This window comes from Pygocentrus nattereri, chromosome 11, assembly GCF_015220715.1.
Source record: "Pygocentrus nattereri isolate fPygNat1 chromosome 11, fPygNat1.pri, whole genome shotgun sequence".
In the NCBI taxonomy this organism is placed as follows: Eukaryota; Metazoa; Chordata; class Actinopteri; order Characiformes; family Serrasalmidae; genus Pygocentrus; species Pygocentrus nattereri.
Genome location: NC_051221.1, coordinates 20,763,688 through 20,777,906, shown reverse-complemented (window position 1 = coordinate 20,777,906; position 14,219 = coordinate 20,763,688). Strand labels below are relative to the sequence as shown.

Sequence of the window (14,219 nt, the reverse complement as noted above, 5' to 3'; positions counted from 1 at the left end):
CATATTAGGATTCTTTTTAATCAAACGTCAAACATGAACCATCACTGCAGGGAGTCACGGCTGCACCTTCTGTTTAAGAACACAAGTCTCTCTGACTGTCCTGAACTCATGGTCAAGTGGCTGGAGGACAAACTGTGGCACAGGACGTTATGAGAAGGGCAATTAGTGAGACATATTTTAGGACAGGATCAGACCTCGGTATTACTTCTTAGATCAGGATGTCCTTTGATCTGCTGTGTAGTCTGATCCAGCATCAAAGGCTGGCGGCAAAGGAACTCCAGAGAGAAGCTCAGTTACGGTCACTCTGAAGCTTGCTCACACATGTCCACTTCCCCCTCTGCAGCCTGGCTGTTTTGACTTTAATTAAAGCTTAAAATACAAAGTGAAGCTCTCAGAGTAACAAAGATTTTATTCCATTTCCATTGGTCTGATAATCGTGTCATTTTCACACAATGTAAGGGACAGATGCAGTATTTGAATCATTTAGAAAAATTAAATGTGTACATGTTTGTTTTGAAAAGCAAAAGGTTGACTTCCACCTTCCTTATGCTTGTGGATCATCTTTTATTCGATCCTTTTCAGAAGTACCTCCTGATAAATGAATGTTCTATCTCCAGAATGGTAACTTCTTACTTAAGTTTGGAGCATTTCTATTGGTCCATTCATCATGAAGTTCCACAGTGTAAAGGGCAGCTGGCATTTTCAGTCGCTCTAAAACAAAAAAATGATAAAAGCGGAGATGATACGGTTTTTTCAGTAATAATATCCTCCATGTTTAAAAACCTATTTTATAAATAATGTTTAAAAACACCAAACACTGAAAAATAATAACAGAACCATGCAAGCTTGTTCACATGAAGTTGCCAAAAAACAAAACAAAAAAGCTTCTCTCCATTGTGTTTTTTTTTCTGCACCATTTGAATCCAGTTGCTGCCTTTCACACTGTGTGAAAATCTTATGCTGAATGGACCAATTGAAATGCTCCATCACTTGGAAAAATACCCCTTTAAATTAACTGATGTTAAAAGTTAAGAACTTCTTTTTTCCTCCTCCTTTAAAGTTGGAAATGTATTTCATTAGATAGTCTTGTGTTACACTGCTGCTCCTTTTCCTCTGAGTTATTCAGCTGTAGATTAATCAGCCAGTCCACTTTAAATTACATCCAGGACCTTTGGACCAGAGAGTGTTGAGTGACAGTATGTGGTCTGGTTCTGGCTGTAACTGTAACTCTGAGGTCACTTATTCTCTTTCCAGTTAGTGAAGCGGCTCTCTTTGAATCTTGGGTGGGCCACACATTTATGATCTTCTAATCTAGACTTAGTCATGTTTATTGGTGCAAAGTTGTAAATCTCATTTAAAAAAAAGCTGTAAAATGTTTAAGCCAGCGGAGCGTCATAGTTCCACTCTCAGCAGATGTCAAGATCGAAGTGCAACATTCTTCCTGTGCATACGCATTTCGGCATCCTCTCAACCCACAACGTAACAATGCAATAAAACAGGTCTACAGAGTCCTCTTTTCTCCAACGCTATGACAACATTTTTTGTGAATGAGTAAAGACTGCGACAAGGGACTTTCCTACGCTTTAAGGCTCCTTAGGTCACTGCTAAGTAATCTACTACCCGATATGGTTAGTTGAAGCTGTAATTGGAATAGAACCAACATTACATTTACTTTGATTTGGAATCGTACAGGAAAGTCAGACCCCCAACGTTGAACTTGGAAAGCTTTACCCATTGTAAGACTGTTTAAGAGAATAAGGACATCTGGTCAGATGAGAAGCTGTTCATTTTGTTGAAAATTTATTTAAATAAATACATAGTGAAATAGCACATGTATAATAACTTAAATGACGTTTACACACGAAACGGTTTGCATATAATGCAACATTTCTTAGAACAAATAAATAAATTTACACCGACGTGAAGGGTGAGAGCCCCTCATGTCCTTTGAAAGTTCAAGGATTCAGTCTCGAGTGTCTTTTTTGCCTGTTGAAATTTTGTGTCTTCACAAACAAAAAGAAAGAAGAAGAAGAAAAAAAAAAGGCGGCGGGGAGCAGCTCCTCCAGGGTTCCCCTCCGTTTTCAGCCATGCCTTCTTCTCATACATATAGACAATGAATGAGAAAAGCCTCCACTTTGGTCCATGCTTTCTTCTGGCTCCATTTCTCAACATCTCTACAAAAGGAAGAGGCAGAGAACACTAAACCGGTGCCCACAACAAGACTCAATGACATATTAGTGAACAGCCTATTACACTTATGTAGGAAAACAGCCAGTTTCTCCAGTGGAGTGAAAGAGGCTGATGCTGAAATGTGAGAAATGACACGCCTGCCGGCCTCCATGTCCTCGGCAGGCTCACACTCACCGGGCTGGGCGGAGAGTCAGGAGTTTAATCAGGGGGCTCTGGCCATTCGTATGTCCTGCTGCGTCGTGGTCTCCGTGTCCTGCCTGGTTTTAAAGTCCTGGATGGCCTTTCTGTTCTGAAAGTCGATGAGGGCCATGGTGATCACCGCGTTCCAGCAGTTTTCCTCTCCTGAGCACCGGAAGTCGATCTCCTTGTTGTCTGTGGTCACGATGGTGAAGTAGACGAACTTGCCGGTTCGCTCCACACAGTCCACCTTCTTGATGGACTGCAGCTTCAGCTCTTTGCTTTTGTTCTTCTTCTGCTGGTCGGTGTAGAGGTTGAGGCTGTCCGTGGTCAGCACGCACGTCTTCCTCCTCCAGAACTGCAGCAGGTTGTCGCTCCTCTTCTCCAGCTCGCCCTCCTTCAGGACTCGCGCCACCTCAGTCGCGGACATTTTCATGGTTTTTCCCACCGGCCACTGGCCTCTCAGCGGAACAGGAGAACAATCCAAAGCGCGACCTCGTGAGCGGCTTGTCGAAGTGCTCGGAGCTTCACCCCGCGTGTGAGAGACTGTCAGACGGCGCTGTGAGTGAGTGTGTGAGTGAGTGAGTGAGTGAATGAATGAAGGCGGCGGGTTTTATTGAGTCTGACTGTGATCCGCCTCCGCGCAGTCACACCGCTCAGTCCCCTCCGCAGCTGCCGCGCGCTCTCATTGGCTGCTGGAGCCACCACACCAGCCAATCAGAGCGCAGGACTGGGCCTTATTAAACATCATACAAATCCCATACTGAGCGCCGGCGGTGGCGTTTATTAGCCTTAATAAAACACTATCCGCCCAGGAGACCTGCCGTGTTTCAGACACAGAGAACCTTTCGAAGGCATCACTGTACAGATCTGCGCTTTTCCCTCCAGGTAGCCTTTAAGACACGAGTTCAGCAACAATAATAATAGTACTACTAATAATAGTAATAACTCTCTTCTCTACGCTGCAGTGCAGCAGCAGCTAGAAGTGCCATACCTAACTATAACTTCAGAGAGGAAATGTCACCTATTAGATCTCTGAACAGCTCTAATACTCTGTCTTTGACCTCTTGAAAGACCACATTTCATCATTAAAAGCTAAAAACAAGCACATTTAATGTGACCACATTTACAAGTGCCTGTTTGTTCTTTATAGCACCTCTGCCATCTGAAAACAGACAGACAGATGGACAGACAAAGAGACAGATAAATATGTAGATAAATAGATAGGTAGATAGGTAGCTAGCTTGATAGATAGATACAGAGACAGATAGATAGATAGATAGATAGATAGATAGATAGATAGATAGATAGATAGATAGATAGATAGATAGACAGACAGACAGACAGACACAGTACTCTGGGCAGTAAAACTAACTTTGGAGTAAAGGCAAATAAACAAATAAACAATACATAGTGATTTTATGTGTGTGTTAGCTTAACCAATTCCAAAACTCTCCTCATGAAAGTCCAAACGACCTAACTGAGCCTTTGTTCATTTAAAATGAATGAATTATGACGGATGTGCTGCTGAAGGAGTTCAGCAAATCCATTCAATGGCTGGAGTGAAGTGAGACACACTCTTTTAACAGCATTCTTTTAACCCAGATATTGATAACTTTTTAAAAACAAGACACTTCTGTCATGTTTTACACTATTTTGATTTGTTAGTATTCATAGTCACTTAATGCTGTATAATGTTTATTGAGATTTGATGTCCTTACCCCAAATGTCAATTTAATTTGGATTTGGTAATTAAATGCGGTGTAACTCACAGAAGGTACAGAAAAAAAAGAAAAGCTACAATGGCATTTATACCAAAGGAAAAACTGTGTGCATTACAGCATTATAAATCAAATAACCCTTCCACCCGTCTCTACATGACCTATTTTATGTGATTTATTTTAGCTGCCATGTATAATTCTTTTGCAATTCTGAAGCAGACGCAAATTGACCACATTGGTTTGCCGTGGAACTGATCTGAATAACTGTTGAAGCCTAAGCCACAGCTGTGGTTTGCGTGGTACCGGAAGAGGGTAGTAGTTGAGAAATAAAAAAGGCATAATTGCATTTCTTTGATAATGCCTTTAGACGTATGTGGGGAGTGTAAATATTGTAGTTAATCAGAAGTGAATGGCTCACTGTGTGGTAAGACTGGGCTTGAGCGTCTGAAGGGCTTAATGATCAGTTAATGAAACGGAAGAGGAGAGTTGTACAAATACAGCTGTGCATTACAAGAAAAGGCCATTCACAGCTATAAAGAAAGAGTTGGACAGTGATTTTACATAGTAAAAATTGCTTCATGTCTTATCAGTAAAATAAGGTGTTCATTGAAACTGCTATGAGTAAAGCTAATCGTCTGTGTGTACTGTGCAAAAGACCACCCTTTATTTAATTAATTTCCAGTCAAAACATCCATTAAGTACAACTTACTCATTTTTCTCAATATTTTCATGAAGATTAGATATAATATATCCCACTTGCATAAGGAAGAAGAAAATTGAAGCACAATAAGTGAAAAAAGTGAAAAAGAAGTTTCCAAAACTTTATTATTGTTATTAAAAATTACAGAGAAATTGGAACCCCTAACAACCATGTAAGACCTGGTCGACCACCAAAAGCTGTGCAAAAAGAGTCTTTGTCAGTGTGCAGCAGCACTTAGTGAAGCAAGCAGTATAACAGGTAACTTCACTACCTTTTATTAGTGCCAACATTATGTAATTATTTTCTAAGTATTTTACAAAGTGTCCCTGTATGTCATTCCTCTAATATTACACTAAATACTAAATACTGTAAGATGGGATATTATATATTAAGCTTGAAGCTAAATTTTCAGCTTTTTTTTCTGATGCTGAATAATGATCTTGCACTTCGTGACCATTTTGACTGGAAATTGAATATATGAAAGGACTTTTGCACAGTGAGTGTGTGCATCTAAGGTGATTTCCTTTTTAATGACTAATTGTGAAATCAAAGCCTTGATGACTGGACCAGTACCCACATACAGGTCCTGATATGGTGTACTCACATGTCATTCAGAAACATTTTCTCTTTCTTTTCCTTGTATAGATGGATTGTATTGTAGTTACCAGGGAGTGTGTGTGTGAGGGGTTTTATCCAGGGAAAACACAGGCAGAGAGGCATGTCTGTGCTATGAGTCAGCCTGACCCAAAGTATTATTGCCCTGCTGGGAGGGGCTCTGCCTACTCATTCTAGATCCGGCTAGACGTTGCCCTTTCCACACTCAAATAGGACCAAGACTTCACAACCTTCCCCACAGTAAAAAGATAAGACTGCTGTCAGATCACTGTAAATGCTAGTTTTAACTAATGATGATCCACCACTGAACTCAGTGTCAGGCCAGGACTGCTTTCACCACTGTGTCTTCATCACACTTGCTGAAGATGGCATTCCATCCGCTTCTGAACCCTTCTCCAGTGTTACTCAGTGGGTGTATTTTGAGAACAGTAAATTCCTAACATTGGCCTCATTGTCTGAGGAAAGTCATAACAAGGTTTTGTAAGGAAAAACATAACACGGGAGTTGATTTAGGCTAGGACTGAGGTGGGCTAAGCGGAAAAACTAATATTAATGTGGTTCTCGAGTCATTTACAGTTCAACTGCTGAATACACACTAAATTGTATTTTCTGGTGGTAGTCAGAAATATGTTCTGAAAAAGGAATGCATAATAATGGCACTTAAACGCTAGTGAGATTCATAAACTGGATCAAGGGACTTACCATGTCTGTCTCCATGACGGGTTCAAGCAGTCAAGTCTCAACATGTCCTGAAAGCTTGGCCTTACATTGTGTGGTGGGGCAAGGAAATGCAGAGTCATTTCACTGAGCTCCAGCTCACAAGAACGCACAGTGGCTCCTTCTGTTCAGCAAAGTCTGAAAGAGATCAAGTCATTAGAACACTGGAGTCTTAAATGACCAAGTCATGGGCACATAGCATGCGGCCTGTGGAAAGAAGAAGTGGAATGACTTTTTTTAACAAACTGACATTTTTAGTTAAGATGACAGACAGGGACTTTCCTACACCAAAGCAATACTAATGCAAAGTAATGCTAATGTATTCTGAAGGACTTCAAATCAAAGACTTACTGACCCTTTTAAAGACATCTCTTCATGCATGTAGCATCAAAACACTGTTTTCTGTTTCAAAAACTAGAAAAATACCTTTCTTATGGTATATTTTAAAGGTTGGAGGAAATTTGAAAAAGTGTCACATTCGGACTGAATTTTTTAAGGCAGGCTATTTAAAAAGTTATTTTTTTCCCGCTAACAGGCTAACGCTAAGGCAGGTCACTAATACTGCTAGGAACCTAAGTAAATGATTGCAGCTGTATAATGATGGTAACTGCCTTCAAATCATCATCACAATGGAGAGAGTGGATTACTCAAATGACACAAATGACTCATCAAATGTGGAGGACAAAAATCTAAAGCTAAAGTTAGCAAAGTAGCTACCAAACTAGTTAGTAGATACCTTACCTCAGTTTTTGCTTCGTTTCTCGGACTGAAAGGAGAGAACGTGTGTATCTGGCAATGTTCTGTGCTGGAAAAAGTTTGCAGGTTCCTTTAATTTTGAGGTAAAACTCAATGTGGTGACATATTGCTGCCAAGCATTATAAATATTATAAATATGAAACGTTTCAGCATGTTGTTATTACAGGATGTTAGATTGTAATTATAAAGTATTTCATTATTACATTAACATATGTTGTACATGGTGTCATTTTTACTAGGAAGAACATAATTATGAGAAAATATCTTAAGAGAATGTTGTAAAAACATGCTATAATCATGAGAAAGAATATCTCATAATTATGGAAGTATCTTGTTATTATGAGATGTGAAAGATCTAGTTTCAGTGGAATTTATTTCATCTGTTCTTTCTTATATTTATGTAATATTTTTACAACATGTTTTCTCGTGATAATGAGAGACCTTCTTGTAATTACAAGATGCTTTTTCACAATTATGACATAACATCTTGCAATAACGTCGCACTGAAGGGTTTATTTTTTTTATCCTGTTTGGCAGCAATACACTACCATAGTCTGATGATATGTTGTCTTTATCAGCCTATACCTCAGTGGCTAGGCTAGCAGTCAGGAATGGTTTACACCACAGTGATTCCTGTTGGATGTATTTGAATAATGCATGTTGTTCACCATAAAACACATCCTCACTAAGATGACCTTAATTAGAAAGTACTGAACTTGTCTACCTAATATGGAATACCTATGGTCTACCTAATCTAGGAATAATATGGAATACCTAAGGTGGAATTTCACAGTATAGAAGCATAAAAACAGAAAGAAGACCAGTAAGATAAGATCATGAAGGAACATAGACAGATGTTCAATGAAGTCCACAGGTGCTAGACCACCTAGAGCCTTAAAACACAAGTAAAATAATTTTATTATAAAAGATACTGATAACCTGTTCAGATCTTTCCAAACAGAGCCAATATGTGCTCTCAGTTTGATTAGGACCCGGCTGCTGCATTTAGTATAAGCTGATAAACAACAGGAATACCTGTTTGCATATGACATTCATACATGCAGCACATGGGTGTGAGCTGATTATCATAATGATGAGCAAGGAACAGAGTGAAAGCACCAGCATCTGATAAAGCCATGTCGAGCCTCACAGCTGTTATCTGATAACTCTCCAGCAGGTCTCTATGCCATGTCAACAGCCTATCTCTGGCAAGTCCTATCCACTCCAATTGTTTTGGCCACCTATCTATAGCTCTTTAAGACCTGCTCTGCCATACAAAGGCCTCTACTCTCTCTTCATGCTCATAAACATGCATGTTGCACTCTGGACGTGGAATGCAGGAGTGATGAGTCCGCGTAGCTATTTGAAGCATTGTTCAGATAAGCCTGGTCTGCAGGGGCCGAGGCAAATGTTGCTATACCGTGGGAAAAAGAACAAATGGCGCTAATGTCCTGGACGAGCTTGAGAAACTATTGGGAAACAATGCAGTGGGAATGAGAGGCAGTGACATTCTGAAAGGTCGAGAGGTCCCCTGTCTTCACCGCAGTCTCATGCCTGTCAATGAGAGTTATCCCCTGGACCCAGTGACAATAGGGGCTTAAGGGGAGCTGTGTATTCATGGAATCTGCTCCGCTCTGATCTACTCCAACTCATGCATACAAACTTAATTTAGACTTATTAGTGAGTAGTAAGCTTGACTGAGCCTGAGGATGCTGCAGGTGCAGTCTTAGAGGTTTTATGAAGGTGTTCACCTGCTCGCTATTAAACTGCTCTTCATTACTGTCAGGCACGACCAATAAATATCTGCAGTCCCTGTGCTTTGACAGGGGATGTCGGCATTCACTGACTTTCTGCATAGCTCTGGAAGCTCTCATCTTCCTATTCGAGGAAATGTTCTGAGAACATACTATTGGTAGAACATGAGAACATTTCTGGTTGATTGTGAGTTGTAGTATTTTACAATGGAAGTGTATGAAAGAATTAAGTTAAAAAAAAAGTTTTCATTCAATAACAGTCGAGTCAGATCATCATCGCTGCCCTAAAAACAAAAAATAAATAAAATAATCTCCAAAATGGTAACTTCACAGGAGAAGGCAAAAACATTCTTTACTCTCAATATTAGTCAATTAGCTGCTCCCTTTAGGGGTCGCCACAGCGGATCATCTGCCTTCATCTTGCCCTATCCATTGCCTCCTCTACTTTTACACCAACCATCTCCATGTCCACCTTCACTACATTCATAAACCTTCTCTGAGGTCTACCTCTTCTCCATCTACCCGGCAGCTCCATCTCCAACATTCTTTGACCAATATATCCACTATTCCTCCTCAACACATGTCCAAACCATCTCAACCTGGCCTCTCTGGCTTTATCTCCAAACTGCTCCACCTTCACTGTCCCTCTGATCTGCTCATTTCTAATCTTGTCCATCCTTGTCACTCCCAACGAAAATCTCAGCATCTTCATCTCCGCCACCTCCAGCTCAGCCTCCTGTCTTTTTGTTTTCATGAAATGTTGACACAATGTAAAGAACAGCTGCTGAACTCAAAAGATGACAACAAACAAAATACACAAAAATGGAGATGCATGGGTTTTTCTGAACAGTGACAATAAGGCATCTTTCTTTCCATAAATCTGCACTATGTAACATGTGGAAATATGTAATTACATGTAACATTCAGAAAGACATTTTGTAACGTTGTACTTCAGACCCCTTCCCTTAGTGGATGAATCAGATGATTCTGACAGCTGTAATGAACTGAATGCCTCTGAAGCCTAAACATCAAGCCAAACCTTTCTTTTGACCGGTTTGACCGACATTCATTTGTTGACATTCATAAAGGCAATGATCTGTTATGAAAAACCTCCATTAAATCTGACCCACCAAAACACCTCTGACTTTTAAAATATTTAAGTCTTATTCCAATATTATTTTAACATTATTTAAGCCTTAACAGGGAGACAGTTACAGCGAGACAGACACCCGAGGCCACTTGCACAAAACATTTTAAGTACGTGCCTTAATTTAAATTCTTAATGCATACATTTAAAGCTTTAAATTCACATTTACTTTTTGCAACTCTCAAAAACCTAAACTGAAACTTAAACTTAGGGTCTAAAATTCAATTTACAATTATGGATTTTTTTTCTCATTATATTCATGCATTTCTCTGAATAGATTTTTCGCAGTTTACTTAAGACACAGAGAAAACCTCAGGGCAAAAATTCACTTAAGATGTTTCATACAAGTGACTCTCATGCAGCATTTATTCTAACATTAAGGGTAATAACCCTTTAATAACATTAAATAACATTAATAACCCTTTGCTATTGTAAACAGCCCTACTCTTCTAGTAAGGCTTTACACTAGCTGTTAGGACATTGCTGTGAGAACTTAACATATAGCCTTAGTGAGGTCAGATACTGATGTTGGATGATTAGTTCTGAATTACGAACATCACTTCAACTGACCCTAAAGAGCCCACTGTTGGGGGGCCTTATACCACTCTAGCTGACCCTTGGCATTGAGCATGGTGACTAGAGCTTCCCATCTTATTGCTAATACTTTTCAATGAAGATTATATAAGCTGGGTGGGTGCCTGAGTCAGCAACGGGTGCACTGAAGTGGTGTCTGGACACTTTTGGACATAATCATAAACCAAACTCATGGTTAATTTTTTTGATCATAAAGTTATGAGAATGCACTGCATTAGAAGAATAAATTAAATTATATTTTTGCAACAAATGTCTACAAAGAATTCAAATATTTTTAGACAGTACATAAACACAAAACTAGTTCATTTGTAGTAACTTTTCTTCCATTCATCTTATTCACACAGAGGCCATTTTACTTATTTTGTAATGCATGTATTATTCATTACACACCGGGTAAAAGGGTAATTAGTCAGTTAGTAGCTATGGGAAAGTGTCTTTAAAGATTCCATTTTTATCCTTTCGAAGCTTAGATGCGGAACTCATGTACAACTTTCTGCTCCACTTTCCCATAGCTGATAACTGACTAATTACCCTGTCCACACCCTGTGTATGGTGCAATAAGCCATAAGTGGCCAGAGTGTGAACAAGGTGAATATAATTACTGCATTACTCATAGGCTGGGGTTTATTTCCATAAATCTCCTAATGATACAGGTCAGATGAATTGAAAAGCAGAAGTAAAAATTCTGGTTCGTCATCTAATCTGTATAAAAAAACTACTGGAAATTGAAACTGAATGTGACTATTGTGTAAATACTACTCACAATATGTAGGCTAGTATGGAAAAAGAAAAGAAAAAAATGTGTTGCAATGTAACAGTCCATATAGGGATGTCAGAAATGCAATGCGGACTAGCAGTTTATCCTTCCATTCATGGCTAGATTGAGGAAACATTGGCCTGGATTCATCACACTGCTGAGCTAATCTTCCCTCTTCCTCTTGGCAGTCACAGGACCAGTCAAATGCAATTGGAACAATCACACGATTTCACAACTAACCATGTTAACTGTGTGCTGTAATGAAAATGTAATTAAAAAGAACAAAGTGATTCACCTTCTCAAATACAACTTTGTGAACATAGAGTCAGCATTATTACTAATTCTAGGTTTGCGTGTTTGGACCAGCCTTTAACATCATCTCTGCCAGAAGAAAAAAATCCAAAACGGTAACTTCATAGGAAAAAGCAAAGACATTTATTTTTAATGTATGTTAATGTAATAAGATTTTTTTTTCAAGTAATTTCAAACCAGTTCAACTGGTCAGAGTAAAGGACACCTGCTCTGTTCAAATTGACTTTTTTTTTGACAAGCACAATGTTTTTGTAGCTTGAGAAGAAATTGTATGACTATAGGAGGGGAGAGAAGTTTGAGAACTCAGGCAGGAGTGTTGGTCAGTTTCTGCTTTAAGCTAGATTGATATAGATACAGTGATTTTCAAACCCATACCCAGGGACCCATATGGACCCCAGGGACCCATCTCTATTCTTACATGCTGTGAGTTAGGATGGAGCAAAAATGTGGACCATCTAAGAGCACCCGAGGACCACTTTGAGAATGACTGAGCCAGAGGACTGGATCATCCTTCGTGAACAGAGGTAAGACTGAGAGAAAAGGACTGAGGAACAGGGAGGGCATGGGGTTGTCATGGGGGGACTTCACAGTCACAGGAAATTGAAGATAGAGATGGAAATTTACATTGACATTAGATTGAAAGGAGGAGCTTCATTTATGTTTACCAGATGCTTTTCTGCAGAGCAAATATTTAATCATGTTACAGAGGTAGACAAATGTAGCATTAGGAGTTTTGCCCAAGGACTTTTATTGGTCTAGCATGGAGTGCTGGTCTGGGCAGGGAATAGAACACCAGCCTGCTGGAGTACAGTGTGTCTCAAAAGTAAGGAAACAGGTTTGTGCTAGCATTCAACCAGATAATTTGGCAAAAATTCATCACAAACACTCGAAGATGGTCATATTGAATACATTCTGTAGACCTTATGGTCAGTTTTCTAGCTTCACATAAAATCACTGTTTTAACGTGAGAATAAATAAAGTTACATGGACACAAAGCACAGCACTGTTTTTACTCCACACATTGGATGTGTGACACACCTACCTTTCCATCTGTAAGAATGAAGTTGAATCAAAGATGACAGCGCTGAAGATGATGGCCATGTTGATGACATGGCCTGATAGGTTTCCCCTTTCTCCCACATCTTATGTCTAAAATTTGATCACTGTCTGCCAAACTGTTTTCATTTTATACTGGTGTTTTCTTACTTTTGAGACACAATGTATCACCCACTACACTACACCAATCGCTTCAGACATCCTGCTCCACCCAAACCTCAGTTATTTCAAAACTTCATAAAATCTGCAGGCCGGCATATACTGGTGATACTAAGGATTAGCTCAGTGCTTTAGATTCTAGGCTATTGTCCAACCATTCTGGGGATGACAAGAGGTGAACCTGTAGGAATCCACATATTTTGTTTTTTCAAGATATAGAATCAAGACTACATATCAATTACAGGATTTAATCAATCAGGGCTGTGCAATGTTAGCATCTGACGCTGGAAATCTTATGTCAGTAGGTGGTTCATTCCCTCTCTGATGCACCCCTCCGTTGCTCTACACTAACCTTGCCTCCTACTGCTGAAGCCAGTCACCAAGGTCTCAGACACACTGCTTCTGTTTGTGTGGGGAAAACACATACTGTATACAAGTTTTAAAGCCTGAAAATGGCAAAGTACTCCTCAAGGCATTTCAGTGAGATTTCAGTTCTCTCACAGTTGGTCCTTGATCTTTGTCCTATGGTCAGTTTAACAACCAGAATTTGGAATTGGGAAAATACAACAAATCAAGATGTATATTTATTAGTATAATTTAACATACTCATTCTGTGTCTATTGTACATTTTACATACTGTAGTATGTACTAGTGCTGTATTATAATAACCCATTCAGCACACTTAGGGTCAGAAGTGAGATGCTTGTCCCCAAAGCTTTATTCACTGGAGCTAAACATCTATTTCATAACCTATAGAACAATAATTATCCATGGACTATTAGACCACTATTAAATCAAGGCATTAAATCTGGTATAATAAGGCAGTTATTATTTTAGCGCAGTTAAGCCAGAGTCAAGCAAGGGGCCTGGCTTCAGTGGCACAAAGCTCCCTGTTTAGCTCTCTGAAATGGCTATTTCCGCTGTAGGACATTAAAGGAACCCCACACAAGAGCCGCAGGGGTTTAGTGGGGGGGCTGACAGAGGAGTGCAGAGGACCAGGACTTTATACAGGAGCAGCTGGCACAGGCTGCAGGCCTTCACTGAAAGGAGCTACTATATCACATTTAGATTATAAAATTCTGGCTGACATTTCAATCAAAACAGAGATACTGACTTTGGTACACTCATGCAGCTGTTCTTTGAGTGTCTGCAACTGCCTTCATTTTTCTCATGAAGAAAATCTGAAACTGAAAATGAATTCCTCTGACAGTGATGCAACTATGGAACTTCTAAGCCAGAGCTACAAGTCAGACAGGGCCTCATGGTGGTATTCCATCAAAGTCAAGCACAAATCTCTGCAAAACGATACAGACTTAGTGTCTAAACCTAGAACTTTTCCCATACCTGTGCACCTTTGGTGTCCAAAATGAAAGCCCATGTAAGATTAACCAATGAGATGAGCCTAAAAGCAAGGACAGAGCACTTATATTAGAATGCAAGCCACAATATGTTCCAGCACTGTGGAGACTACAGTTTTGTTCCATCATCTCATCAAGCTGTTTGAACTGCTCTAACATTGACAGCCAAGAAAAGCAGAATTGCCAGTTAGGCGTCAAACAGTATA

The 14,219-nt window shown here is 39.6% G+C and overlaps 1 protein-coding gene and 1 long non-coding RNA gene across 2 annotated transcripts; both read right to left on the bottom strand.

The window, feature by feature from the left end:
- Positions 1–1,783: 1,783 nt before the first annotated feature.
- phlda2 (pleckstrin homology-like domain, family A, member 2) lies at positions 1,784–3,003 on the bottom strand. Its single transcript, XM_017717533.2, has 2 exons — positions 2,365–3,003; positions 1,784–2,174 (listed from the first exon to the last, which is right to left on the bottom strand). Exon 1 carries the CDS (start codon positions 2,801–2,803, stop codon positions 2,393–2,395), a length of 411 nt encoding a protein of 136 aa, XP_017573022.1. The 5' UTR covers positions 2,804–3,003; the 3' UTR covers positions 1,784–2,174; positions 2,365–2,392.
- Positions 3,004–5,668: 2,665 nt separating this feature from the next.
- On the bottom strand, positions 5,669–6,257 carry LOC119264262. Its single transcript, XR_005130917.1, has 2 exons — positions 6,106–6,257; positions 5,669–5,858 (listed from the first exon to the last, which is right to left on the bottom strand). It is a non-coding gene; the product is annotated as an uncharacterized LOC119264262 (long non-coding RNA).
- Positions 6,258–14,219: the final 7,962 nt, after the last annotated feature.

Bases quoted from the DNA above. Each gene is read 5' to 3' on its own strand.
- phlda2 (XM_017717533.2), bottom strand. From the start codon at position 2,803: ATGAAAATGTCCGCGACTGAGGTGGCGCGAGTCCTGAAGGAGGGCGAG.